We start from the raw sequence: 27,366 nt of genomic DNA, 5'->3' as shown, positions 1-27,366 counted from the left end.
TTGTTTCTCTAGAAAAATAATGGGAAAAGATTTGTTTCCCTTATTAAATCCCATGTCTCTAAATAAGCATTAAGATACATCTTTATTATTTAGCCACATTAAAGATACAGATTTTCATATTAACAGAATATCTGAGAATAACCAATATAGACCTGGGAAATTAAGGTTTTGGATCTTCTGGATTACAGAAGGTAACAGTAACACTCTTAAAAGGTTCTGAATCAAAAACTAAATTCTGTTTTTTTCAGAAATAATGAAAGCTGGAACAGTGATCTTTGCCTTATGATAACCTGATTGACAATGCATCAGGAGCAAACAGACAACCAATCTGCAAGGAATGAGTGAAACCATTAAGAGAAGGCTTTGCAAAGGCATGGATTACACCTGAAGGATGAGACGTCCAGAGGTACCTGGACACTGCAGAAGTGGCCCATGAGAATCTCATGGGGTTTAACAGGACCAAGTGCTGGTGCTGTACCTGGGATCGATCCAGGCTGGGGATGAGCAGAGGGAGCAGCCCTGGCAGAAGGACTTGGGGGTGCTGTGAGTGAGAACCGGCCCTGCCCCAACCCAGAACCCCCCTGTGCTGGGCTGCACCCAGAGCCCCAGGGCAGCAGGGCAGGGGGGATTCTGCCTCTCTGCCCCACTCTGCTGAGTGCCCCCTGCAGGGCTGCATCCAGCCCTGGGGCCAGCACAGGAAGGACTGGGAGCTGCTGGAGCCAGGCCAGAGCAGGGACACCAAGGGGATCAGAGGGATGGAGCAGCTCTGCTGGGAGGAAAGGCTGAGGGAATTGGGAGTGTTCAGCCTCGAGAAGAGATGACTTTGGGGTGACTTCATTGTGGCCTTCCAGTGCCTGAAGGGAACCTACAGGAAAGATGGAGAGAGACTCTTGACAAGGGCTTGGAGTGACAGGACAAGGGGCAATGGCTTCGCACTGACACAGGGTGGGTTTAGATTGGGTATTAGGAAAAAATTGCTCCCTGTGAGGGTGGTCAGGCTCTGGCACAGGTTGCCCAGAGAAGCTGTGGCTGCCCCATCCCTGGAAGTGTCCAAGGCCAGGCTGGATGGGGCTCTGAGGAACCAGTGATAGTGGAAGGTGCCCCTGCCTATGGTGGGGTTTGGGGCTGGATGATCTTTAAAGTGCCTTCCAACCCCAGCCATTCCATGATTCTATTGTATTCCTTTGTTACTGCAATTCCCTTAGACACAACTAATACATGGAGAAATGGATCTGCTGCCATTCACTGTAATCAATAGGCTTAGATAGAAAATTACTGATGCTGTGGATTAGTAAAAGCTCAGTTTCATTAATCAATAGCAATCACTTCACCGCTTTACAAAACCCCTACCTTAGCATGGTATCATGATCCTCAATGAAGCCCCCAGAGCTCCAAGGCAATTCCTCATTGTCTGAGCCTGACTAATGCTGCTGACTTCCAGTAAGAGCATACACAGGCAAAAATATCTGCCAGACTGCAACCAACATTTAAAGTGACCTTCAAAATTAATACATTCAAGGAATACAGTTAGACATTATAAAGTATTTTATTTTAGCTTTTTTTTTTTTTTTTCAAAAAATATAACATTCTAAAAAACATTTCCCTATCATACTGCTGTAGTGCTGTTCAGACTATGTTAATGCCAAGACTTTAGGTATTAAAGAATTAAAATTATCACAAACCAACATCTCTGAATATAATACATCAAAAAGCTGATGGCCAGATGTCATTTTGATTAAACAACATTAGTATTCAGTAGCACTTAAAAAATGCCTAGCAATTTGCAGAATAAAAACTCATCCTAACATCAGACACATCCATAATAAGAGTCCTCCAAAATGGATGATTCCAGGATGCTGCCCACCCTCTGTTTATCAGCAAAACCCTTTGCACAGTCTTTTCCTCTGTGTGGCACTTTGTCACTGACCATTTAACTTGTGGTAGCACTGGGATGGAGAGGTTTGACTCTTGCCAGTCTGGAGAGGCCAAGTCTTAGGCAGTGAGTAGGTGACTTAACAGGAACACATTTCACAGAAGCATTACTGCTTCCTGACGGAGCTAGAGATGATTTTAAAACAAAAAGGTATTAGAAGTTTAAAGGGGGGAAAAGGATCATATGACTGTTATCTTCTAATAGTTTTCCCAGCAGGATAAAAGAAGCCTTCTGAAGAGAGTGCAAAAAGGTCCAAATCACAGAGGCACATGGAAATCACTCACCAGGAATTCCTCCCTCTGGGAGCCAGTGCAGCAGGAATGGTGCACAGGTTAATTACCCAGCCACACACTGCAGCAACACTGGGCAACTGTTCCCAGTGTCCTGGGCATTTTCAGGCACTCCACAGAGAAATACTGTACACAACTCCAATGGGGAAACATGGACTTGAGAGAAAGGAGCCAAACAGAACCACATACAGAAAAGAAGAGCAAATATGAAGAAAAATCAAAGAATCAGGAGTCAGCAGCAGCATGCTCAAACACCTCGAGAAAATAAAGCTTTTAAGCATTTGCTTTATTAGAGCAGCTAAAATACTCCAGCATTTTTAAAATATTCTTTGTTTAGAGCAGATAATAATTTAGCACATACCAGAAATAAAGAAAGCTCTAAATAAGAGATAAATTGACATGGAAAGGATCTTTTGATTAAGGTCTGATCCACAGTTTGGAAAACATTTTGTAAGCCCCATGCAGATAAAGCAGCTAAGGATAATGCTGCAAATGAAATATAGATATAGCTATTCTTCCCTTCTCTCTTTTTTGTTTTAAATCTGTCCAAAGAAAATCCCTGTAAAATATATATAAAGGGCAGGCATTTTCCTGGAATAGTTTCTGTTTGCTTTTAGGAGAGATTGGTAAAAGCTTAAGTCAACTCATGTATGTGTCTACAGCAGCAGCCTCACCCATACCTGGTGGTGTCCATTTAGGCTTTTTGTCTGTGACAGGACTTGATGCATGTAGAGGCCTCCCAGCTGCTTCCAAGGGACTGGACATCACCTTCTGCCTTGGCTCAGAGTTGTGTTCCAATATCCGGGAAGGAGAAACTATAGGTGAAACTGGGATGGAAAATAATTACTTTAGAAAGATGCTCTTTAGCAGAGAAATCATCATTTAAGATGATGGACCACTGGACATCAGAAATAATGAGGATGGTACTAGACTGTCCCATCTTGAAGCAGTAAGTATTTACATAGACACCTTGCCTGTTAGGGAATGACAGAGACATGGATGCAGCTTGCGCTTCCAAAAGATGACACTCACAGGAAGGAAAGAAGGAAGGCTTACTTACTTTTTAAAATAAGACTAAACAAAGCCAACAGTGAAAGCTCCAACACCTGACACTACTCCAGAGTCACTGTTTTGACACAAACCCCAGAAAACAATGCAACAATGAACAGAGGATCTTTCCTTTAAGATCCTTTCCTTTAAGATCCTTTCCTCATTTCCTTTAAATGTCTTTAAACTTTCCTGTAAGGAGGGCAGAAGGAATTTCTCCTGACATACAAATGCAGAAAAGCAGTGACATTTTGCTGGTCTGGGAGTGAATAAGCTCCAGTGAGTAAATTTAGTGTCAGAGTGCAAATGAGATGTCATGAGTATGAGGGGATAATGCTTCAGTAAGGGGAGAGTAAGGGAAAATGCAGTCAAAGCAGCACGAATTTCACTAAAAATCCAAACTAAACGTAAGGCATCACATCCAAAGCAAATCTAAGGAGGGGGTTTTGGTAGAGAAGAACTTACTGGGTACAGACCCTCGCTCAGAATCAGGATCATGGGCTCTGTCATCACTGTCAACCACCAGTGACTTGTGATGTGCTGGACCTTTGGTTGCTGCTGTCCTTTGCTTCCCATCACCCTCAGGTGCCTCATCATCCATAACCTCATTGAGACCTACAAAACAGAAAGTGATTAAATCAGCTCAAATTCACAGTAAATCTATTTTCTTCCTCTACAATACATTGGTATCTGAATGCCCAGAATTAATTTTCGTGATATGAAGTCATACTGTTCAGAAACATATCACTGATGCCTGTTTTCATGTGATTCTCATTCTGTTTTTTCACTGTCAAATTTATCAGCATTTAACTGTAATCAGGCGAACAAAATGAAGACCAAAAATTCACCAATCCACAGGTTTGCTCATTTTAAGACTGGGGCCAAATTTTTAATGAAAGAATCTACACATCCTTCAACCTTTATTTAAGATAAAGACCCTTTTTTCCACATAACAAAAAAAAAAAAAAAAAGAAACCAATGGAAACAAAAAAGAGTAAAGGTATTTAAATATTTTTTGTCAGAAGAGCGCGAGAACAACTTACCTAAAAGTTCACTGTCTACACTGCAGTTGGAAAAAGGGGGTCTCCTCTGTGTATTTTCTAATTCAATATTCTTACCTGTTTTAAGATCCAGGGAAAAAGATTAAAAATACTCTATAAAAACACATTATAGAAGTAAAAATACATTATAAAAAACACATTATAAAAAGTAAAAATAGCAAGAAATTAAAATAGCTGAAGTTTTTATCTGTGTCTAATCCAAGTATATATTTGGAAAATCTTATAGAAGAGTTACTTCTCTCACAGAAAAAAAAAACCCCAAGAACATAAGAAATCAGGCAATACCTAGAAACTCTCTCCTGTCAAGACATCTTGAAATAAAATATAATTTTCAATCTGTTTCAGGGTAAAATAAAATCCCATGGTCAAATTCACTGCATATAAATAAAGAGTGTTGCATGGAACTGTAAAGTAACCTTGTTTTTCTGAATTTTGCACTTTTTGAGGATCTGCAGATTTTTCTTTCACAGATAAGGCTAAGGCAACTTCCAAATCTCTTTTATAAAGTTTCTCGTCCAACGATAACCTAGGAAAAAAATGACAACATGTTCAATAATAAAACAATTACATGAGTGTTATAGAACTATTTCTGGCTCAGCAAACTCTGTAAAATTTAGGTACTTGTGAAGAGATTAATATTTCAATACATATTTATAGCACATTTTGTTACAATTGTTACATTTTGAAATTATTTGGACAAAACACACACTAACTTTTAAAGCACTCTATACTTTAAAGCATTATAATTGTAAAACTACATGTGTGCATATATATACATATATATAAATATATGAACTATTAACTGGCATTACTGCAGAAAAAAAAGGTGATTGCCTTTGCTTGAAATGCCACTCCAAAATGTAATATTTAAACACAACTCAACTAATAAAAATTATATTTCTCTTTTTCATTGACACTGACTTTGTATCTTCCTTTAAATATGTTCTTTCCGAAGAAATCAAACTTGCTTTTATGTTTCTCTGGTTTAGGAGTCCCTAAGAAACTCAGAAGTTTTAGAGTTATTTGAAAGTGCATTAATACAGCTCAAAGTCTTTACTACAGTCATGTATTACTTGATTGTTCTCAGCTGCTTAAAACTCTAGGGGAAAAGAAACCAAACCAAAGCATTCTTATTGAAATCCATTTTTACACAGAGTTGACCACAACGTTTCTTACCTCTTACTAAGTGTCTGTGTCTGTGATGGAGTCACTTCTTTGGGCTTTTTTGACTTCGTTTTTTTCTCCTTCTTTGATTCCTTGAGCTGTGTTCTAGATTTTTTGCTTGAAGGTGCAAAGTCTTCATCTGTTAGAAAACAGCAACAAGCTCTCTTGAGTTTTCCTATATTCCTAAAATTTCATCATTTTCATTGCACACTGAAAATATATCAAGATAATGTTTTCTGGAAACTAATCCTATTTTAAAAGAACACAACAACTATAACTGCACTATCCTTAAATGTATTTAAAATGAAAATTCAACAGACCCTCTTTTACAAGTGCTTTTATGTGAAAGGCAATGATTTAAAATTCTTGATGTACAAGAACACCCCACTTACCATCATCTTCCAAATCCCCAAACTGAGAATAATCAACAACTTTCTTGTTTCTGTGGAAAAAAAAAATTATATATATACACATATGCTATCAATCCTTTCTGACTGAGCATCTTGATTTGGTAACACTTTTGGGAAGATCATGTTTTACAAGGGATAAAATAGCAATACATGTTCAGGTGGACAGAATCTCCGAATCATGGATTATCCATGAGTTGGAAGGGATTCACAAGGATTATCCAGTCCAGCTCAGGACACTCCAACACCCAACAGTTCATCCCTGAGAGCACTGTCCCAACACTCCTGGAGCTCTGGCAGCCTTGGGGCCGTGACCATTCCCCGTTCCAGTGCTCCACCACCCTCTGGGCAAAGAACATTTTCCTGATATCCACCCCAACCCTCCCCCGACAAAGCTCCAGCTGTTTCTTGAGTCCCTGGCACACAGAGAGCAGAGATAAATCTACAACCAGTGCAACTGTACACAATGGCTTATTATAAATAACTTGTAGATTTTTTTAAAAGTGGCTCATGGACAGCCTGTTGTCCACCACGACCCCCAGGTCCTTCTCAGCAGAGCTGCTGGCCAGCAGGTAACCCCGAACCTGTGCTGGTGCATGGGGCTATTTCTCTTCAGGTGCAGAATATTGCACTTGCCTTTGTTGAATTTTAGACACTTCTCTGCCCATCCCTGCAACCTTTCCAGGTCCCTCTGAAGGGCTACACAGCACTCTGGGCTATCAGCCACTCCTCCCAGCTTTCTATCATCTGTGAACTGCTGAGGGGACATCAAACCCTTTTTCCAAATCATAGATGAGCAATTTAAACAATATTGAGCCCAGTATTACCCCACCTGCAGGGCTGCATCCAGCCCCGAGGCCAGCACAGGAAGGACAGGGAGCTGCTGGAGCCAGGCCAGAGCAGGGACACCGAGGGGATCAGAGGGATGGAGCAGCTCTGCTGGGAGGAAAGGCTGAGGGAATTGGAAGTATTCAATTCCCTCAGCCTGGAGAAGAGGAGGCTTTGGGGTGACCTCATTGTGGCCTTCCAGTGCCTGAAGGGAACCCACAGGAAAGACGGAGGGAGACTCATGACAAGGGCCTGACAGAACAAGGGGCAATGGCTTCACACTGATAGAGAGGAGATTTAGATTGGATATGAGGAAAAAAATCGTTCCTATGAGAGCTGGTGAGAGACCCTGGCACAGGTTGCCCATAGAAGCTGTGGGTGCCCCATCCCTGGAAGTATCCAAGGCCAAGCTGGATGAGGGTAGGAGCAACCTAGAATAGTGGAGGCTGGCCCTGCCCATGGCAGGCCGTTGGAACCGGATGGTTTTCAAGGTTCCTTCCAACCCAAAGCATTCCACGACAGAACCCTGCGGGACACCACTAATGCCAGGCCTCCAACACGGCCCTGTGTCACTGATCACGACGGCTCCGCTGGAAGGGAAAGGGGCCACCCTGGAATCCCCCCGAGGCCCCGAGATCGGGCGAGTCCCTCGGCCCCGGCACACGCACCTCCTGACCGGCCGCGCCATCCCCGCCGCCGCGGGCGCCGCTTGGCGCCTTCGCCAGAGGCGCAGCGCCGAAAGTTCCGCTCCGAACGCGCAGCTGCGATGACGAGAGCGGGTAGGCGGAACATGCCGGCTCCCCCTTCCCCGCGGCCCGGTTAACCCGCGGCTGCCCGCCCGGAGCCAGGTGAGCCGCGTCGGGACGGGCTGGCACGGCCGGGAGGCTCCCGGTGCCCGCGGGCGCTGCCGCTTCCAACGGAGGGCATGCAAATACCGGGAGCTCCCCACGGCGGGGAGGGGGCGGATGGACTCCCACAGGCCATGTCCTGCCGGCGTTGAGCCTGCGAGTTCAGGTCCTCTTTCGTCCCCCGCTCCCTCTCAGCTTCCTCCCCACCTCCTCGCTGCGTCGGGGAGCAGCAGAAAGAGCGTGGTCGGCTTTGTGTTTCCCAGGATTTCCCTTTGAATCCCACTCCCAGAGAGGCCGTGACACCGCCTCGCGTTGGTTGTCCTGAGATGTTTTTGAAACTGACTTGTTTCGTCTGTGTCTAACATGTTTGTTCACAGAAAAATCCACCCCCCCCCAAAAAAAACAAAACCCAAACCAAACCACAAAACCAAAAAAAACCCCAAAAAAAACCAAACCCAAAAAAACCTCCACCAAACCCTAAACCCGTGTTTCCCTCAGGGTGTGGTTTTTAGCACTGGGGAGGGTGCGGCTGAATCAATGTGTCCAGCCTTGTAGGTGGTGTTCAAAACAGACGGATGTGAATGAGCAGAGGAGCCCTGTGGAGGGTAAAAATACCAGCACGGTTATCCCAGCCTGTATTTTCACTCTACCCCTTGCATCTCTTTTGGCTTATTTTTAATGCAGGTTACAAAAAGACAGAATCAGCTCTTTCTAAAAATCGTTGCAAACATCTGCTCCCCCACTCCCCAGGCCTTGCACCTGCAGAAAGGAGGAAATAAAATCTGTGTGCACTCTGCAGGACTTCAGCTTTTGAGGCATCCATGACCAGAAGTCAGGGTGTTTTGGTTAATTTTCTATTTATCAGGATTCCCATCTGCCCTGCCTCTGCTTTTAAGTCAGGAGATTTATGCTGTAATTTTTAAGAGCAATTACCCAAATTTATATATTGACACACTCAAATAAATTTTAGAAGAATTTGATATTTTGGAAACTGGTTCTTACGCTTTGGTTCCAGATGCATGTGTTGGAAGTGAAAACTGAGTATCTATGAAAATTTGGGGGGTTAAGTATTTTTGGCTGTTAATCATTAGCAAAGCCATGGCTTTTCATTACCATTTTTTACTTCTGAGTTTACAACAATGTAATTCTTGTTACTTTCATTTCTGTTGCAGGAAACAAACTCAAGAGGATGAAGCCTAATAAAGGAAAGACTTTAACTAGAGAGAGAGACTATGTGTACAAATTCAGTGCCGGAAATGAACATTTGGTGATTACCGTGCCTCTCAAATTCCCTGTGCAAGAGAATATCAGTCATTTACATGGACGTCTGATGGTTCTGCACAACCTGCCATGCTTTATAGAAAATGGTATGAACTGATTTCTTAAATTAATCTCACGTATCCTTGTCCACAAGTATCTTACAGCTTGCTCTAAGAAACCAAAAGAACAGTGTTTTACTGGAAGAGTGTTTACAAAATTGGTTTTTTAAACAGCAAAACATCAGAGAAAATTACTGTCAGTGCTAGCAAGTGATAGCAAGGAAAGGTTTTCAGATGAAAAACCTTACTTACAGGTTTCGTGGGTGATTGTTGATGTGTTCTGTTGATGGACCATTTTCTTCTTGTTATAACAGACCTGAAGCAATCTCTTAGTAAATTTGTAGAAGAGGAAACCATAAAAGATTATGACAGAGAAGCTGAAGTGGCTCTGGAAGCAGTGAAATCAGGAAAAGTAGACATCAACCAGCTGGTAGATACTTGGGCTAAAGCATATAAAGAGGTAAGAATAAGGCTGGAAAGTTAATATTCAAGGCCTGTTTTGTGAGAGTATGTGTGTATGTGCAATTACAGTTGTGAGGATAAAATATTACACTAAAATTCACTGCAATTCTTGCAGTTTTTTCTTTCTATCTGAAAGTGTGCTCACTTTCAGATAGAAAGAAGTCTTCATCCTACAAGTATTTAGTCAGGTTTTTCTTAAATTTAATTGGGTAGAAAGATAGAAAATTGAGATGCAAATGGAGGTTTGTTCATTCAACAGTTGATACTCAAACAAAACATAGGCATATAAGGTTTATAGTGGCTTAGAATTAAAGCAAGAGGTAATGAAGTGACACTCTTATCCTAAATCTCAGTAACAGCAATTAAGGCTAGAAGGAGAAAGTTTATGGTTGAGAGAGACTTTTCAGTTCATTGTTTGGGTTCATATTACTATTTCATATTAATTAGGAAGGATGAGGCTTTAGTTGGAATAATGTCTCCAGTTTCACATGGGATCTTAAAAATAGTGGAGTGCAAAAGAACTGGAGGATCCTACTGAAAAGAAAAAGTGAATGACAAACCTGCAGCATTTGAAGAAAAGTTTGTAGGAATTGAATTTTCTTCTCACGAAATATAGAAAAATGGAAAATTCCATAAAAGGTTTGCAAAACTGGCATTCTTGGGCCGTTCTTTGTTCAATAAAAATAGCCTTTCTTAAATCAGTGTTGTTGATGGAATTCTTAGTGACATCAGCGGTTAGTTATCCTCACTAGCAAAGCATTTTTATTTGTACAGCTGGTGTTCTGGGCCTTATCTAAAATTCATCAGGTGCAAATATTATTGTGGATATTGCTGTTCTTTCCAAGCTGGTGTTGTGTGAAAATTGGTAATTCCTTACTGTAGTCCAGGCCTTAATGATTCTGGCTTTAGTTGCTTTGAAAGAGAAGGAATGGGAGAGGAGAAAATTGAAAGCTAAAGTAGAATGCAGGAAGCTTAAATTAGGGAAGATAATTTATGTATGGCCCAGGCTGTTTGTGGGCCCCCATGGTTTTACCCCACCATTATGAGGGATATTTATATGTCCTAAGAGGTATCTTATCCTTTAAAATCTTACATTTTCTTTAGACAACATTAGAACATGCCAAACCTGAAGAAACCAGCTGGGATGAAGATTTTGCAGATGTTTATCATGATCTAATCCATTCTCCAGCTTCTGAAATGCTGTTAAACCTGGAACACAATTATTTTGTTAGCATTTCAGAATTAATAAGTGAAAGGGACGTGGAACTGAAAAAACTACGTGAGAGGTATTACTTTTTTTTATTTAGGTTTTCCTTTCTCTTATTAAATAGGGGTACATGCCACTGGGTGTGTAAACTCACAGGACAATGTGTGTAGCTTGTATTTGTCTGTGTAAACCCAAAATCAGACAACACTTGGCTGGCACAAGAGTATTTAGAGCAAGAGGGAATGGCTTCAAACTGAAAGAGTGAAAATTTAGATTGGATATTAGGCAAAGAATTCTTTACTCAGGGTATGGTGAGGTCCTGGCACTGATTGCCCAGAGAAGCTGTGGCTGCCTCATCCCTAGAGGTGTCCAAGGACAAGTTGGATGGGGCTCTTACCAGCCTGGTCAGGTGGAAGGTGTTCCTGCTGATGGCAAGGGTTGGAATGAAATGAACATTCATGTCCTTTCCAGCCCAAACCATTCCATCATTCTATGATATCATTAGGGTCAGCTACCTTATATTACTTTGGTGGCCTTCTGTTATTTTCAGTGACTGAGGAGAATATAAGTTTTGATTTCCAGAAAGCGTTGAGTTTGTGTAGGCACACACTTTGTGTAATTGGGAGTGGGGCTGTGGAGCCTCATCCCCAATGGGTTACAGCTGTGAAAAGCAGATGAACAGTATTGAAGGTAATGAGACATGGAGTGCCCAGGTGCACTGACCAGTCACCAAAGGGACACAGAGGTGCAATGCATGCAAGGTGAGGGGTATAAAAGGTTGGGCTGAAGGACAAGATGAGTAGATGCTTGCATCCCTCTGGTGTGATGTTGCTCTGTGTGGGTGAACCTTTTTGAAGTTGTATGGTGATGCTCTGTGTGTCATGGCACAGTCATGACTGTCTTGACTGTAGCATATGCTGCGATAAGTTTGAGCCCAGAGTTCTGCCATGAGCTTGCATAGCTGCAGGTGGCTCCTTTATCCACAAGAGGGAACACGATGAGTGTGGATTTTTCTTTTCGTGCCAGAGTAATTTCAGTAGGTTTGGTTTAGCATTCTGAGTAGCAATATTCCTCTTGAGCTGTGTGTGTTTAAGCTGACATTAGACAGTGCATAATCAGTTCATGCTATGGTTTCTTTTGGACCAAATTGTATTTGGGGGTCAATGTTGCCAGTAAGGTGTTAGCAGATCTTCTTGCTGCTGTTGCCTCTTCTCAAGTATGCATACAAAAGAAAGAGCAGTATTATTGGTAGAGCTCAGGTGTAACGTAGCTGTGTATTGACTCTGCTGGAATTTATCACATTCCTATGTTGGTGGTAGCTGAGACTGTCCCAAGTGAGGGTAGGTGATGTTCTGTTTACACAGGAACTGACTTGTGTCCCTGACCCTTAATGTCAGTTTGTGTTGTGGATTTTCATTGCTAAATCTGTGACTGTTCATTCTGTCAGTAACAAACAACCAAATCTGTTGTTGTATCACAGCAAAGGGTGTTCTGCTGCTAGTCTTCTGAAATCTGTGTTTGCTTCTCTTTTAGGCAAGGAGCTGAAATGGATAAGGTGATGCAGGAGCTTGGGAAGTCGCTGACTGACCAGGATGTGAATTCCTTAGCAGCTCAGCATTTTGAGTCTCAGCAGGTAACTAAAATGTGTACTACACATAATCACGTTAAAAAGAACACCCACACCACTCAAATTATCACTGCTCTTCTGTCAGGATTTGGAGAACAAATGGACCAATGAATTAAAGCAGACTACTGCTATCCAGAAGCAGGAATATCAGGAGTGGGTGATAAAGCTTCATCAGGACCTAAAGAATCCCAACAACAGCTCAGTCAGGTATTTAATTCCTCTGTGATGCTTAATTTCAGCTGAAATAGTTCAAAGGATTTGCATTTACATGATCTTCTAAAGAGGATACTATAGTCTTATTTATTATGTTATCGTATCTATAAATAATTTGCCTAGGATAATCAAAGCATATCAAAGGTGAATAGACCATCACAAATAAATATGTATAATTTTATGAGTTTCTTCATTTTGTGATGTTACAACCTCTCTGTACCAGAAAGTGTTATAATGCACTAAAGTACAGCTTGACATGAGTGGAATTTCCTCCTATTTTGCCTTTCTCTCCTATGTCTGTCTTTAACACTGTTTCACAAAGCTTCCTGGTACCACGTAAGCATGTTCTGGAGAATAATGGTACTTTAAAAAATGGTAACAATGGTTTAACTTAATAAACCTCTTTTTTCTTTCTATGTGTCTGTCACTGGACAGCTAAAAAATGGAATTTTTTAGTGTGAACACTTGTGGAGAGAGTTGAATGAGAAGCTTTCCTCTGTTTGAGGAAATGCCAGGGAATTTAGAATTTGTAAATTGGGTGGGATCCTTATTCTTTATCACTAGTACATTGCTGCTTGGCAGTTGAAATTGGTAGAATTGCTTGCAAGCTTATAAGAGATTTTTGGAGGTGAGACACTTTGAAAACAGAAACGTCTCACTAATGCAGAAACAAATTGGATGCTGTTCTTTCATGTATTAGGAACAATATTTGTTGTATCAGTACCAGACAGTTGAATTTAGGGAAAATATTAAAACTCATACCTGAAATGTTTCCTGGTAGCATGAACATTGTGGGACAATTGATAAGGTGGTTTTTAATCTCCTGTTTTGTGTGGGAAGAAAAAAAAATGCTTTATTTAATAACTTCCTCAATTAGGTTTTGGCTGCTGTAAATAGGTTGAAGAGAGTTCTTTTTATTTTCCTCTTATTCCTGCATTCTTACTATGTTATAGCTAGGTATTGTGACTTATTTTTATTTCTCAGTCTTGGAATGTTTTACAAATGGGGCAAGCAATGTAAATCTAACAGTGAAGTCTCCTCTTCCTGCTGCCAGGAAGGCAAACCTGAAACCTCCTGAGTGGCGCTCATGATCATAGGTTTGATATCCTGATTTCCACAGTCCAGCTGAGAAAACTTGGGATAGCTTTCCCAAAGTTGTTGGTCTTGAATAAAAATTAGGATTAACTTTTTGGTAATTTTCTTATTATTTTAGTGATGAAATTAAAGTTCAGCCCAGCCAGCTGAGGGAATCTGTGGAAGGAAATGGGAGAATCTATGAAGAGCAAAGGCTGTTAGAAGAGAGCTTTACTATTCATTTAGGTAAGTGGAGTAAACCTAATAACAGCTGGTAATAAATAATGTATCCAAGGCATGTATTATTTCCACTATTTAACTCTCAGTGTGTGTAATCCATAGTTTGGAGTTGCTTTGGTTTTTTTTTCCTTAACATGTGTAAGAGAACAGCATAAACTGTATCGAGCAATGTCTGAAATAAGTGGAAATATTAATGGAAAATATTCTAGAAGCAAATTTTCATCCATTTTGGTTGTGTGACTCATGTGAAAAAGCACGCCAAAAGCAAAGCATATTGCCTAAAAATGATACTTTGACTTTTCTTACATTTGGTAGAAAAATGTGCTTACAAAAGTCACTTCTTGTGATCAGTAGACAGCAGAAGAGATACTTGGAATTTGTACTTTTGTTTGTGTAGTAGAGTCTTCTTGAGCTGTTTTCACCATGTTGTGTTGTGCAGGATGGTTTAGGTCACAACAAAGGCATCAGCTAGAGAAGGTTTGATACAAATATGCAAAAGAGTGAAAAAGTTCAAAGGCAAGGTTCACTCTATTACTATATAGATAAAACACAGAGAGGAAAATTGGATTATAACAAAATCTAAAATTATTTAGGCAGAGATGGGCAGCAACAATCCTCCCAGTATCACAAACTTGGGAACTAGCAAGCTCTGAGAGCAGAAGGAGATGCTGGTGCAGCTGGTGCTGCAAGAAAGCTCCAAGGATATCCCTTAGGACCACTGTCCGTAGGGTCATAAGATGATTGCCTTGAGTCATTTGGAAAATGTTCATCTTTGTGTTGAATTGCTGGAGTTTCCAAAACTCCAACAGCAATGATGCTGTGCCCCTTGGGCCATGGATCAGGTAGGGGATGTTTCCAGGCTGTCAGGGGCTGACTGATGATCCCTTCGCCTCCATGCAGCTCCCATTTCAGCTATGCAGCAGTTCCTGGGATGGCCAGGAGATGCCTCAGCACCCAGCTCATTGCACAAATGTTAAGGCCTAGCAGGAGTTTGAACTTGTGGAGTGGTTCTGGGGAGGGTGGGGAAGGATACACCACCATACATCAGTATTTCATCCCTAGCCCTGCAGTATTCCTCAGGAAGGGTTGGAAGAGTCTGCCCAGAGAGATTTGGAGTCCCCATCCCTAGGGGAGTCCAAGGAATGCCTGGATGTGACACTCGTGCCCTGGGCTGGTGACAAGGTGGGGATTTGGCACAGGTTGCACTTGATTTTGGAAGTATTTTCCAAGCTTAATAATTCTGTGATTCTGCAGTGGGAATAAGGCTTATTTCAGGCATGGACAAGTCTCACTTTGTGAAAACACTGTGTTTTTATTGCTACTTTGTGAATTGTCTGTAAAACTGAATGTACGGCTGAGAGCTTCCTCTGGGTGTTACTCGTTACAGCTCCCTTCCAGATTTTTAGGGAAGCACTTTGTGCCCTTGCATTTCAATTTAAGTTTGGCATATTGCACTAAGTTAGACTTCCACTGGGATTAAGCCATGTGTGCTCTGTGCAGGAGCTCAGCTGAAGACCATGCACAACCTGAGGCTGCTGAGAGCTGATATGTTGGATTTCTGCAAACACAAGCGCAATCACCGCAGTGGGGTGAAGCTGCACAGGCTTCAGACTGCAATGTCCCTCTACTCAACTTCCCTGTGTGGCCTGGTGTTACTGGTGGATAACAGGATCAGCTCATACAGCGGAATCAAGAGAGGTGAGTGTTCTAATGGGAGGTATCGTGTCAGGAAAAATGAATAAAATAATAAATTAGAATAAAATCTGGCTGTCATGTCTCACAGAAAAATACTCTTTAATTTAAAATTCAGTGGAGGCCACTCATGTTTTGCATATGTTATGGCAAAAGGGTAACAAATGCAAAAAGAGATGAGGATGGGGGATAGTGTTGTGCTGCTATCTCTCATCTCTCTCCTACATTTTGTGTCTGAGTAACAAACAGTATTGAAGAGGACCCTTCAATATTGATCTAGACAAATTTATTATAGGAATTCCTACCTCTTTAATAGCAGATTATCACACTGAAATCTATTTGCAGAAATGAAAAAGAAATATGCCCAGATTTTCAAGCGATAGGTAAATATATAAAAATAACATGTTGTTTTGATAGTGTGAATGCCATTAAAAATGAACAATAGGAATATGACTTCCCTACTCCTGGAAAGATTGATTAATAGCAATTTGAAGTGCATGTCTTTTGAGTAAGTGGGCACTATGATGCTGTTTTCTATCAAGGTTAACCAGAGAAACTTCTGTTTATTCCTGGTTGACTCTCCCACTTGTGTCTTGAAGTTTAACACTAAAATACTTGCAGGCACACAGTTTGTGGTAATTGGGAATGGGGCCGTAGCTGAGCCTCATCTGCAATGGGCTGCAGCTGTGCAGGACAGGGGAACAGTATTGAAGGTAATGAGACATGGAGTGCCCAGGTGCACTGACCAGTCACCAAAGGGTACAGAGGGCTCACAGGTGCAATGCGTGAACCATGAGGGGTACAAAAGGTTGGGCTAAAGAACAAGAAGGGTGGACGCTTGAAGCCTTCTTGTGTTACTCTGTATGGGCTGATGCTTAAAGCCTTTGTACACTGTATGGTGGTACTCTGTATCTCAGCTTTGGCATATGCTGTGACAAATATGCTTGGAATGTCTTTTTTTGACTATCACTTGCCATTATTCTTGTAGACCTAAAAAAAAAAATGCACAGTGGTGCTTGATATTTCCTGGAAAGCTGACATCAGGCTTGTAGCAAGAAGGACAGGGAAGTGTACCAGGAAAAACTACAGTTGCATTTGTTGATTGCTGTTGATGGTTTCCAGGTAGTTTAATTGTAACAGTATTATCTTGTACTTATTTTGCCGCTACTTTCTTTAACTGTTTAAATGAATAACAAAAGGAGAGTATCTGGTTTTATGCTAAATTTTAGGCGATGAGAGAAAACAGAAATTTAAATATTGCCATTAAACACAAAATTGCATCTTGTAGCCACCAACTAGATCCTGCAGCCACAGTAGAGGGGGAAAGTATGGAACCATGTCACAATCTGTCAAATATAACCCTCAATAAATTTTGGAAGTGGAGTTCAGTAGGGCTTTATCTGCTTTTGGAGAGTTTGCCTTTATAGCTGGATTTACTTGATCAGTAGAGTAGAATTACATAAGGTTACTGAGCACAACCTCAGGACATGCATTTCAATCTTATTTTTTTCCTAGATTTCGCAACTGTTTGCCAAGAATGCACAGATTTCCATTTTCCTGGAATCCAAGAACAACTTGAAATTGTCCAGAAAGTTGTACTTAAGGCCAGAGCACAGCGTAGCAGCAAGACAAAAAGACACCACGGTCAGTGACAACCAAAATTACCTTCCTTGAAATAGAACAGTGGTCAGTGAGATGTTTGTGGGCAGGGCAGAATTGATGCCACTTTTCTGCATTTTTTTCATGTGTAAAATGGAATGTTTGGGTTCATCAGGAAACTGTGTGAAACTCACAGAGAATGTGATGTTTGGGTGGTGTCTTTGCTGTTCCTTTAAAATGAATCAACATATAAAATTCACATTTTAACAGCATGGCAAGTACATCAGGCCATTCTGCTTTCCTAATCTGCCTGTAGCAGCACAAACTTTATCTGTCTTTACCTTTTTATTGCCATTTACATTTAAATCTTCAAAAACTGCAGAAAAAGGAGTTTACTACTTCTCCCCCTTCCTTTAAAGTGAATGCTGAAAACCATATCAATTAACTAAATCTGTATTTAGCTTTCTTGTACTGACCAAAGCTTTGGGAATCATTTTCCTTATATTTGTGATTGCAAATGGCTGGGAAATGCTCTGACCACATGGTGTTTAGGCAGTGCAGTTGTACATCATAACTTTTGTTTTCCTTCCAAAGAGCTACTTATGTGATTTAAATGCATCAGGAATGTGAACAAATATGACTACACACAAAACTTCCCTTGAGAACCTGTGTATTGCTCCGTCTCAAGGGAAATGGTGAAAGCTGGTTTTATCCTGCTGATTTATGTCAATCTTAGGAACAATTTTGTTTGAATTTATTACATTATTGAAAGTAATAGCAAGATGCTATGTGGTTGTGGGGTCAATTTCCAAAGTTTCATGTAATGTCTGAGAATATTGTTTGCTTTTGTCCAAATGAAGAAATATCATGGGATGGTAAGTAAGACAGGCAGGGATTTGAAGTTGGATTCAGTTTGGGGTTTATTGAAGACAGCAAAAGTTCTTCTACCCATTCCCCTTGCATTTTGGGGACTTTATGCTAACTTCATGGTCAAAATTCAAGCTAGATATCTGTACGCGAACCTTTTCATGCCTGAGGGTAATTAATAGAGGATATTATTAATATTTGTTCCGTATGTTCATATATAGAAAACAGAATCAGTGGGAATGAAGATAAACTAAAGAATATTGAACGAAACCAGTCAAACATTTTACCGGGTGAGTTGTGTGGCATTGACCCCCTCTTCCTGAAGCAAATTGTGTTTTATGTGTCCACATTTTTAGCTCTAAAGTCAGAACACAAATTATAAACTGAACCCAACCTGACCTCAATCAGAGGAGAAGGATGTTCCTGTGGCTGAGGCAGAGAACTGGGTGTCAGGACATCTGGTTTCTATTCCCAGCTTTGCCACTGCATCACATGGTGTGGAGCAAATCACTTCTCTTTGCCTAAAATTTCCTTTTGGAATTTGAGGATGGGAAAAAAAAACTCTGAATATCTTGGGGGGAAGGTGAGACTTCAATACTAGCAGCTAATTTTGTTTTTGAAAATGGCTATATGTATATCACTGCTGTGGTACTGAAAACCAATTTTGAGTGGATTTTTTAACTTTCAGAAATCCTCTCTCGGGGAAGCATCTTCTGTGTATATTGTGATGTTTGGTAAAGAAAGCTGCTGTTGAATTTGAAGATGAATATGCATTTGGAGGGGGGAGGAGTTAAGTCCATACAACCCATGGTTGAGTGAGGTCTTATTAAAATTTGATGACTGTCTTAAATATTTTTAGTGGGAGTGGATTATAAATCAGCTTGGAGCAGATGAATCCAGGTGTCTTGTAGCAGTGTCCTGTGTTACTACTTGTAGGTGGCTGGGTATTCCTGTTTCCTTAGCAGTCATCCAGAAGGAGTACAGACCCATTCTGCAGCTGTTCCAGTTCAAAGAAATAATCTTCACTTCAGTGGCCGGTGGGAATAGGTTTGAAGGAAGATGTTTATTTCTTGGCTGAAACAGCGGGGGCATTGCACACCTGCTTTTCCCTTGACTGTACTGTAGACTTTAGATCTCCAGTGTAAAGGAACAATGGAGAGACCTGGATTTCACTGCCTCTCACCTTTGATAAATGAATACTAAGTCTGAAAATGCCCCCAACAAGATGTCTTGGTTCCTTTTTTCAAACAACTCTAACTCACCTTCCCACTACTCTGAATTATTTTAAATTCTAATGGCCACCGATCCCTTTGTGTTCCGGTCTCATATCTCAGTTGTTACATAACCCACTATCTTTTTCCACAGGCTCTGCATCCTTTATTTGAACCCATCCTTTTTTGACCTTTCCGCCTCCCACATCTGTCTGCAATTCTGTGCTTGCATTGTGTATTTTGAGTGTTGCACCTCCTCTGGGTTTGTTTTTCTGTTTTGTGCTATATAGAGATCATATCCTGTACTGGCACTGTTATGGTTTATTACACCATGTGGCCATGGTGCCAGTGGAACTCATCAAAGCAAGGGAGAGAGTGTGGGATGGATGTAAAACAGTGACAGTCCAAGAGATTTTAGATCTCCTGTGTATGTCCTCATCTCTGCTGTATACTTGTATTTGCCTTTTATCTTTCTTACACTTCCAAACAATTGGATTTCAGTACAGATCACTACCATGATTTCTTGCCTTCCTGGTTTGCCTTATTGTGCAGGAGAGTTCTACATCACACGACACTCAAACCTCTCAGAAATCCATGTTGCCTTTCACCTGTGTGTGGATGACGTCAGGTCTGTGAACGTGACCGCCCGGGACCCGGCCATCATGGGGCTCAGGAACATCCTCAAGGTCTGCTGCACACACGACATCACCACCATCAGCATTCCCCTCCTGCTGGTGCATGAAATGTCAGAAGTAAGTAAATGGAAACATTTGGGCTGGTTTAATATCCTTGGATTTTTGCAAATGGTGTGTTTCATGCTGATTTAGGCCAAATGGGATGGTTTTTCACTCGCAGGTTTCTGCCGTACCACATGGTACTTGTATCTACATGGTGACCCAAACTAAGGAGCTAGACCAGTTAAAAACATCTCAGCCAGCTAAATCACTTGAAGTTTTTATTCCCACTCCTCCTTTTGGACAATTCACTTCCTGGATCCATCTCACTGCAGTGGTACAAGTATTAATAGAAGATGGAACTACACAGCTGGAAGCTCTTGCTTAGAAACTCCATCAGAGTTGCTGATGCAGTAGTGATACCAGATTCCCTCTTTTAATTATCATTAGCTGTAAATATTAAAACTAAATTTTGGGAGCAGCAGAACTGGCAAAGCTCGGCTTAGAGTTCTGTAAATCTAAACACTGCCTTTACCTTCTGTAAATCTTCTACCACCTCAGCCCTACACAAGAGCAACCAAATTTCACCTTCACGTTGAACTGTCTCCTCCTTCGCTGCCCAATTTCTGTCCCTGTTTCCTCTCTAAGTCCCCTCAAATACTGTCTGGGTAAGAGGCAGCATATTGCTGATGCTCTTTGTGTTCTTACTTAACTGTGCTCAGTTTTTTATTTTCTTCTGTAGTGGCACTCTGATGTAGGGCTTGTCTCTCAATCAGCTGTAACATTTCTCAGTGCGCAGCAATTTAAAACTATTGGCAGCCTCTTTTCTCTGTCACAACTGGCTAGCAGAGAAGAAAAGGGATGGGAAGGCAGGGAGTACAGGCATACCTTATATCCTGAAGAGCTGGACAGTCTGTAAACCTAAGAAATGAGAAAAGGAAGATAATTCTGTCACCCATGTAAGGATATCAGTAATAATTAGTCTGTTGGAGAGGTTTCTTTTTTAAATAACTCTTTGATTTTTCACTTTTAGATTCAATATTGCCTTTCCTTTGTGGAAAGTGGCTAACCCACAGCAAGATAAATTCTCACCAGTGGATTACCTTTAACAGTGACACGTTTTATAATAGAATTTACTGGAACACAGAGCAGAAGTCACCCTTTTTTGCAGGATAAGGGTCTATTACCGTGAAAAAGGTAAAAAGACACAATAATGAAACTTCTAAAGGATATATTTCCATACATAAAAGTAGACTTTTAGGAACAGATTAGATTTTTAATGAAATTTTTCATCTGTTGTACTGAGATTTTTCTTTGGGCACAAATGCAAGTAATCAACATGCAGGACAGCAGCCTGGGTCACTGATGGGACCCAGCTGCTGTGTTTCAGAAATTTATTAAATATATTGACCTTTTTTTAATCAAGGTGCCATCTGATTATATTCTTCTAGTTTTTGTTTCCTTTAAACCTGGTTAGTTCTAGCTTTGCGTATCTGTATTTTAAACTACAACTAAAGCACCTGACCAAGTGTTCAACGTGCCTTGAGATGTGTAAAACTGAAGAATTATCTTCTTGTCTAGTGCTGGATTCTTAAAAGATCCTGGTAAAACAATTTACCTTTTGTATTAAGCTGTAAGTCTTTGCAGAGTAAGCAGAAAGTGAGCTGGATGGTGTGTCTTAAGGCACAACTGCTTTGTATGACTTGCATTAGCAGCTTGCTTATTGCAGTGCTTGGCAGCTGGCTGACCTGATGTGAAACACACGGCTGTGTAACTCCTTGTTGAGGGAAAAGTGAGTAATGACAGATTTCTGAAAGTTACCCTGAACCCGGTGCCTTTGGCAGCCTCAGTTCTGACTCTGCATTTACCACCTACGGAAGAACATTTTTGTGAGGTGGTTAACCAGGAGCCCAGCTGTGGAGATGTTTCCATGCTTCCCTGGGACAGGCATTCATTAGCAGTGTTCTCTGTGCTTTTTCCAAATATTTTCTGCTAATGTAGATGGAAGAGTGGTGTTTATAGCCTCACAAAAGTAATTACAGTATCACAGACTGCTTTGGGTTGGAAGAGACCTTAAGCTCACCCTGTCCCATCACCTGCCATGGGTACGGACCCCTTCCACTCTCCCAGGTTGCTCCAAATCCCATCCAAACTTTCCTGGAATACTTCCAAGGATGGAGCAGCCACAGCTTCTCTGGGCAGCCTGTGCCAGGGCCTCACCACCCTCCAATCTAAACCTGCTCTCTGTCAGTTTGACTGTATTGATTTCAATGAGGCCATTAGATTTCATTGTTATTTCTATTTTAAAAAATCAAGAATTCCGTTTTCCTTTGTTTTTCTTATGGCAAGAACAACCAAAACAGATCTCTCTGGTCTGATCATTAAATTAAATGAAGGAAAGAAACTGGATTTGATACCTCACAAAGGCAAAAGCAGGCAAGTTTGATTTCAGGCCAAGTGAGGTGTTACTGGTCACTGGAATCTGCTATAAACTGGGGAATGAAATGGCTCTACAGCAAGGCATTGCTAAAAATGCCAGAGCTGGCACCCTCCTTTGGTGGTTTCAACATTGCTGTTGTCCACACAGCAACAGTGACAAAAATGTGACTCTTCAGTGATCTCAGTCCAGTTGTCTCTATTACCATAATTTAAGACAAAATTGTTTTAAAAAAGAAATGAAAGGCATGTAAGCTGTGTAACAAATATTTATGAACATAGTTTATGTCCATAGAGATGTTACCAGCAGATATATTGACCTCAAATGTTTCTCATCTGAGTTTCCTGCCTTTTAAATTTATATCTGCTCATCCAGTGTTTAGGATTTTCACAGATGCACTGAGTTAAATACCTTGCTAATTCTTACTGAAATTACCCATTGAAGTTTAGTTTGAAATATTTTTCCACATGATGTATGTGGACTTTACTGTTTTACTTACTTGATTATGACATGGTTCTGCAAAGGCCCAAGTCCTAAGCAGCCCCATGTAGTGAGCCTATCATAAATTAAATATAAAAAATAAAACCAAAAGGATTGCAGCTTATCTTTCTCACTGTGAAAAATATGTGAAAGACCAGTGAAGCTGGTCTCTCCTCCCCCCTTTTTTTTCTAAATGAGTCAGGGAAATCTTAATTTGACAGAATGATTGCATCTTAAAAAGGGTTGATGTCTCTGCTAGGGAAAAATACCTGAAGTTCCAGGTGGGTTTTTTTTTTTAACTTTCTTGAATGCTATTATCCAAAACTCCCTCTAAGAGGTGGCTGTTTGCTTTTTTGCTTTCTTATGTCCTTCTCTGTACTTTGCATTGTTGCTTAGCTAATTCTCCATTTCCACACCAGAGAGAGCTCCTGGTGATGTGGTGAATTCATGAGAACTTTGGTTTGTGTAGTTGAATTATAATTGAATCACTGCGATGTCATTTTCAGTTCTTGTGGCTTACATGGAGCAGCATTATTTCCCTAAGTGCCCACAAAATTTAGTCTCTCTGTTCCTCTAAAATAGTCCAAGGAATGGTGTCATATCCTCCTGTGTTGATCAGTCTTTTTAAGACTCGGTTCCCATCACTGATTGCTCAAGGCACTCCTGCGAGCGAATGTTCTTCTTAGTTACTTGTTTTTACTAAACCAAAGCAGTGATCAAAACCAGCTATAAACCTTACTTGTGACAGAAAGCAGTCATGGGCAGATGAGTTAAAATAAACACCAAGTGTTGCTTCCAGAATGCTTAAAAATTAAAAAAGTCAAAAAGCAACCACAACAAAAGTATAAACCCAAACTTGTCCAGCACTATTCTGTCTGATTAATGTGTGCTGTATACCCTAAAAGCACAATGTAGGGATGCAGTGGTTTATATAATGAAGGCTTTATGAAAAGATATTTCAAATTAACTCAGTTTTTAACATAGTGTATTTTGAGGGATTGCAGGAGATCCTCCCACCTGAGGAGGAACTTTGGCTTTCAGTAATTGTTCAATGAAGCCACACATCCAGTTTCAGTTGTGTTATCACTGAGCATTCTTAGATAACCTTGCCTCTCGAATAACTTTCTTTAATCCTGAAATTAAGCTTTCTGATAACAACAGATTGCACTGTGTTTGACATTTCAAAATAGAACTGGTTTTAGTGAATAGAAAAATATGTAAAGCTTAAGTTTGAAAAGGTACTTGGAATGGTAGATCAGTTTCCACATCTATATTCCTGTATTCAGAGTAGGAAATGCTCATCTTCATGTTGAAGATTACAGCAGAAACAAACAGATGTTTTCTTCTTCCTGAGAAGTGTTTGCAGTTAGTCATTCTGTCTCTGATGGAGTTCCATCATCATGGTATAATTGGCTTTCTAGCATACAGCCAAAAAATGTTTAATAAACTTTAATTTTAAATTATTTAGCCCAGTGCTTTTAAACCACTGTGGTTTTCATGTCATGTTTTGCTGTTTAAGTTTAGGTGAGGATTTGCTGGCTGTTACTATCTGGAACTCCTTCATCAGATACAGATAATTTTTGCTTGTTCTCACTCTTCCCATAAAGGCATCTTAAGGAGGAAGAGCTTCTTCCCGTTCCAGTATTAGAGAGGGTTTTACTGAAGGTTGTGGGTATGCCAAGAAATATTAAACAAAATCAAGAACAGTTAGACGTCATCATTGTGCTTTTAAGATGTGGTCAGGAGCCTGCCTTTGATTTGCTGAAGCATGAACCTGACAATTATCAGTTGACTATTAGACTTTTATTGGAGCTCCACAGGGGAATCGAACAGCCCAGTTTCCATAGGGTTTGACAGCATTTTTATTCAACACCTCAGTTAAAAAATGTTTAATTTTGTTCTGACACTGGCTCTCCTAGCAATAAGGAGTGGTGGTGCTTTTATGGTCACCTGTAAGGTATGTACTCCTGCCTAGAATGTTGTAAAAAAACAGGTCCCAAATGCTGCTTGAAAATCATGTTGTAGGGCAAAAAATGTATTGTAATTTCCCTGCTATTCTTGCTGGTTAGATTTGGGGGGCATTGAGACTTTTTATTTTGTCATTTAGGAGATGACCATTCCATGGTGCCTGAAGAGGGCAGAGCTTGTGTTCAAGTGCGTCAAAGGTAGGGGAGTGGAGCCTCAGTGGGTTCTGGGGAGCCAGTCCAGAGCAGGGACATGAACTCATTAAAGGGCTGGAGCAGCTCTGCTGGGAGTTGAGGCTGAGGAAATTGGTACTGTTCTGCCTGGAGAGGGGATGGTTATGGGATGACCTAATTGTGGCCTTCCAGTGCCTGGAGGGAACCCTCAGGAAGGATGGAGAGAGACTCTTGACAAGGGCCTGGAGTGACAGAACAAGGCCCACCACCACTGACAGCAGGTTTAGGTTGGATATTAGGAAAAAATAGTCCTCATGACTCAGTATGGTTTTCTGTCTTTCTGAGTGGTGTTTTTACTTTCTGCATTTTTTGTGCTGCACTTAAACAGTTAAACCAGTCACTTTCTTTCAACCACCTGCTTGAAGAAACTCTTGCTATAGTAGTTGACCTTTAGTAGTTCACAATATCATTTATATCATCCACTTCTATTAAACAAGTATTTTTCTGAGTGTCCTTATTTGCCATAAGAGGATTCCTGTGGCCTTGGTATTTCATTACTTGAGCAATAAATGAGTGCTGAGCTTTTCCCTATAGAATCATAGAATTGTTTGGGTTGGAAAGCACCTTAAAGATTTCAAACCCCTGCCACAGGCAGGGGCACCTACCACTATCCTGGCTTGCTCAGAGCCCTATCCAGCCTGGCCTTGAACACTTCCAGGAATGGGGCAGCCACAGCTTCTCTGGGTGACCTGTGCCTCCCCACCCTCACAGGGACCAATTTCTTCCTCATATCCATCTAAACCTCCTCTCTGTCAGTATGAAGCCGTTCCTCCTTGTTCTGTCACTCCAGAGCCTTGTCAGGAGTCTCTCCATCTTTCCTGTGGGCTCCCTTCTGGCACTGGGAGGCCACAGTGAGGTCACCCCTGTTTCTCAGTGAAAGGAAACATGGAAAGAACTCCTGACACGCTGTTTGGAGAAACCTTCACTTCTGCTGTGTATCTCTGTGCTGCACAGATGGATTGATAATTCTGTCCTCAGTGTAGGTATTCTGCAGAACTTGTCATTTGATTTTTCAATATTTCATTCAGATTGCCCAAGTCTGATTTAAAGGCAGTTGAGGCCATCCCTAATTAACGCAGTTCAAACCCTATGTGTGTGAAAGCTCCCTCACTGCCTGCTCATGCTGTAACTGCTAGGGAGTATTGCACAGGTACTCCAGACAGTGTCAATGCTGTTTTTTTTAGGTTTCATGATGGAAATGGCTTCATGGGATGGAGGAATTTCTCGGACTGTACAATTCCTGGTACCACAGGTAGGTGAAACCAAAGCCATATCCAACCTAGGAGACTGCTGGTAAAAAGCTATATGTCAGCAGATCTAGTTGTGATTTTTTTTTGCACTTGCCTGCCCCTTTGGAATGAGTTAAATGAATCTATCTGTTTTTGTTTCCTTGCCTATAAAATAGGAGTAAGGGTTGGTTTATATTTTTGGATACCCAGTAATATTTTCTGAGAGGATGCTAAAATTTCAAACTGGGAAATTCACCTTTACAAATAGTGAATTCATCACCTTTGAAGGAGGTACCTTTTTTCTGTTAATTACATTTTTCTGTTAATTGCTCCAATGGGCTAACCTTGTGTTACATAACTTGAGTTGTTTATTAGTCATATTGTCTAACAATGTGGAAAGCTGCAATGCAGAAAGTTCAGTCATGCTTTCACAAAAAAAAATTACTCCAGATATTTGAAGTTAGTTCTGATTTAGATTCTCAAGTTATTTAATTTAAGTTGTATCTGATCTTCAGAAACAGGAAGAGATCCAAAGATGGCCAGCATGAGGTTTGTTCTAAAAAGCAGTGAAAGTAGAGTTAATGTTAGGAAAGGAGTAACGTGTATTTCTTGATAAATTAGAAAGTTACTGAGCAAGGAGGAAGCCACAAATAAATTCCAAATTTGAAGCTAGTCTTGAAATGCAGAAAGCAGGAGTCCTGTAGATAACAAGCAGCACAGTCCTGCTTATGTTTGGCAGAAGTAATCAATCCCTGGAGCAAGAAATCAACTGGAAATGGTTATGTGGGTGTGTCACATAAATATACAGCCAGTATTTATTTTTAGATCAGTCTTTTAACTGAATTCAGTCGGATTATAACACAGTTTGAAAATTATTTTTGTTGTCTTCTGAACAGCAGCAATTCTCTTAAATACCAAGAAACAGGATTGAGAGAGACTTAACTCTTCCAAACTACAAAAAGACAAAGCTTAACTGTGTGTTGTTTGGTTTTTTCCCCAGACAATTTCAGAGGAAATGTTTTACCAGCTGAGTAACATGCTGCCACAGATCTTCAGAGTATCCTCCACACTGACTCTGACCTCCAAGCACTGATTTCTGTGGGGTACTAACCTGTATCCTATTGGCAGAGGATGAGATTAAGGAGATTCTGGACTAGCATGTCTCTTTCCTGTGGACTGATGACCCCAAAGTGGCATTTGTTGCAGTTTCAAGAATTGTGCTGTAATAAAAGATAAATGTTGTCTGTTCTTGGCTGGTA

At 40.8% G+C, this 27,366-nt stretch overlaps 2 protein-coding genes across 12 annotated transcripts in view; one reads left to right on the top strand and one right to left on the bottom strand.

Annotated features, from left to right (window-relative positions):
- Nucleotides 1-7,553, bottom strand: part of RAD51AP1 (RAD51 associated protein 1) — a 14,902-nt gene extending 7,349 nt beyond the window's left edge. For 2 of the 6 annotated variants that reach the window (XR_005627329.1, XR_005627331.1), the window contains exons 1-9: nt 7,399-7,553; nt 5,888-5,937; nt 5,508-5,634; nt 4,748-4,857; nt 4,314-4,388; nt 3,736-3,885; nt 2,904-3,050; nt 1,928-2,058; nt 1,351-1,497 (exon numbers count right to left, since the gene is read on the bottom strand). Coding sequence is in view for 1 of the 6 variants with exons in the window: in XM_039707874.1 (XP_039563808.1) it covers nt 1,931-2,058; nt 2,904-3,050; nt 3,736-3,885; nt 4,314-4,388; nt 4,748-4,857; nt 5,508-5,634; nt 5,888-5,937; nt 7,399-7,418 (807 nt within the window). In the remaining 5 variants the exon portion in view is untranslated. Of the gene's footprint in view, nt 1-1,350; nt 1,498-1,536; nt 2,059-2,217; nt 2,380-2,903; nt 3,051-3,735; nt 3,886-4,313; nt 4,389-4,747; nt 4,858-5,507; nt 5,635-5,887; nt 5,938-7,398 lie in introns of those variants that run through there. The other 4 variants (XR_005627330.1, XR_005627332.1, XR_005627333.1 and 1 more) reach the window with 3 other exon arrangements.
- On the top strand, nt 7,489-27,366 carry CUNH12orf4 (chromosome unknown C12orf4 homolog). Of its 6 annotated transcripts, none has more exons than XM_039707869.1 (14): nt 7,489-7,578; nt 8,751-8,945; nt 9,212-9,357; nt 10,464-10,645; nt 12,100-12,199; nt 12,279-12,400; nt 13,620-13,726; nt 15,221-15,418; nt 16,928-17,056; nt 18,100-18,168; nt 19,642-19,841; nt 24,788-24,845; nt 26,063-26,130; nt 27,108-27,366. In XM_039707869.1, the coding sequence occupies exons 2-14, from the start codon at nt 8,768-8,770 to the stop codon at nt 27,198-27,200; spliced, it is 1,650 nt and encodes a 549-aa protein (XP_039563803.1). In that variant the 5' UTR covers nt 7,489-7,578; nt 8,751-8,767; the 3' UTR covers nt 27,201-27,366. The 6 variants fall into 6 exon arrangements, 5 of the variants coding, with proteins under 5 accessions (XP_039563803.1, XP_039563802.1, XP_039563804.1 ...); XM_039707868.1 differs by lacking the exon at nt 7,489-7,578 and adding an exon at nt 7,614-7,744; XR_005627328.1 differs by lacking the exons at nt 7,489-7,578; nt 24,788-24,845 and adding an exon at nt 7,614-7,744 and having other exon boundaries at nt 27,108-27,188.

The sequence above is a fragment of the Passer montanus genome, unplaced genomic scaffold (assembly GCF_014805655.1).
Source record: "Passer montanus isolate IOZ18808 unplaced genomic scaffold, ASM1480565v1 scaffold20, whole genome shotgun sequence".
In the NCBI taxonomy this organism is placed as follows: domain Eukaryota; kingdom Metazoa; phylum Chordata; class Aves; order Passeriformes; family Passeridae; genus Passer; species Passer montanus.
Note: the sequence above shows the minus strand (reverse complement) of the source record. Positions and strands in the feature narration are given on the sequence as shown.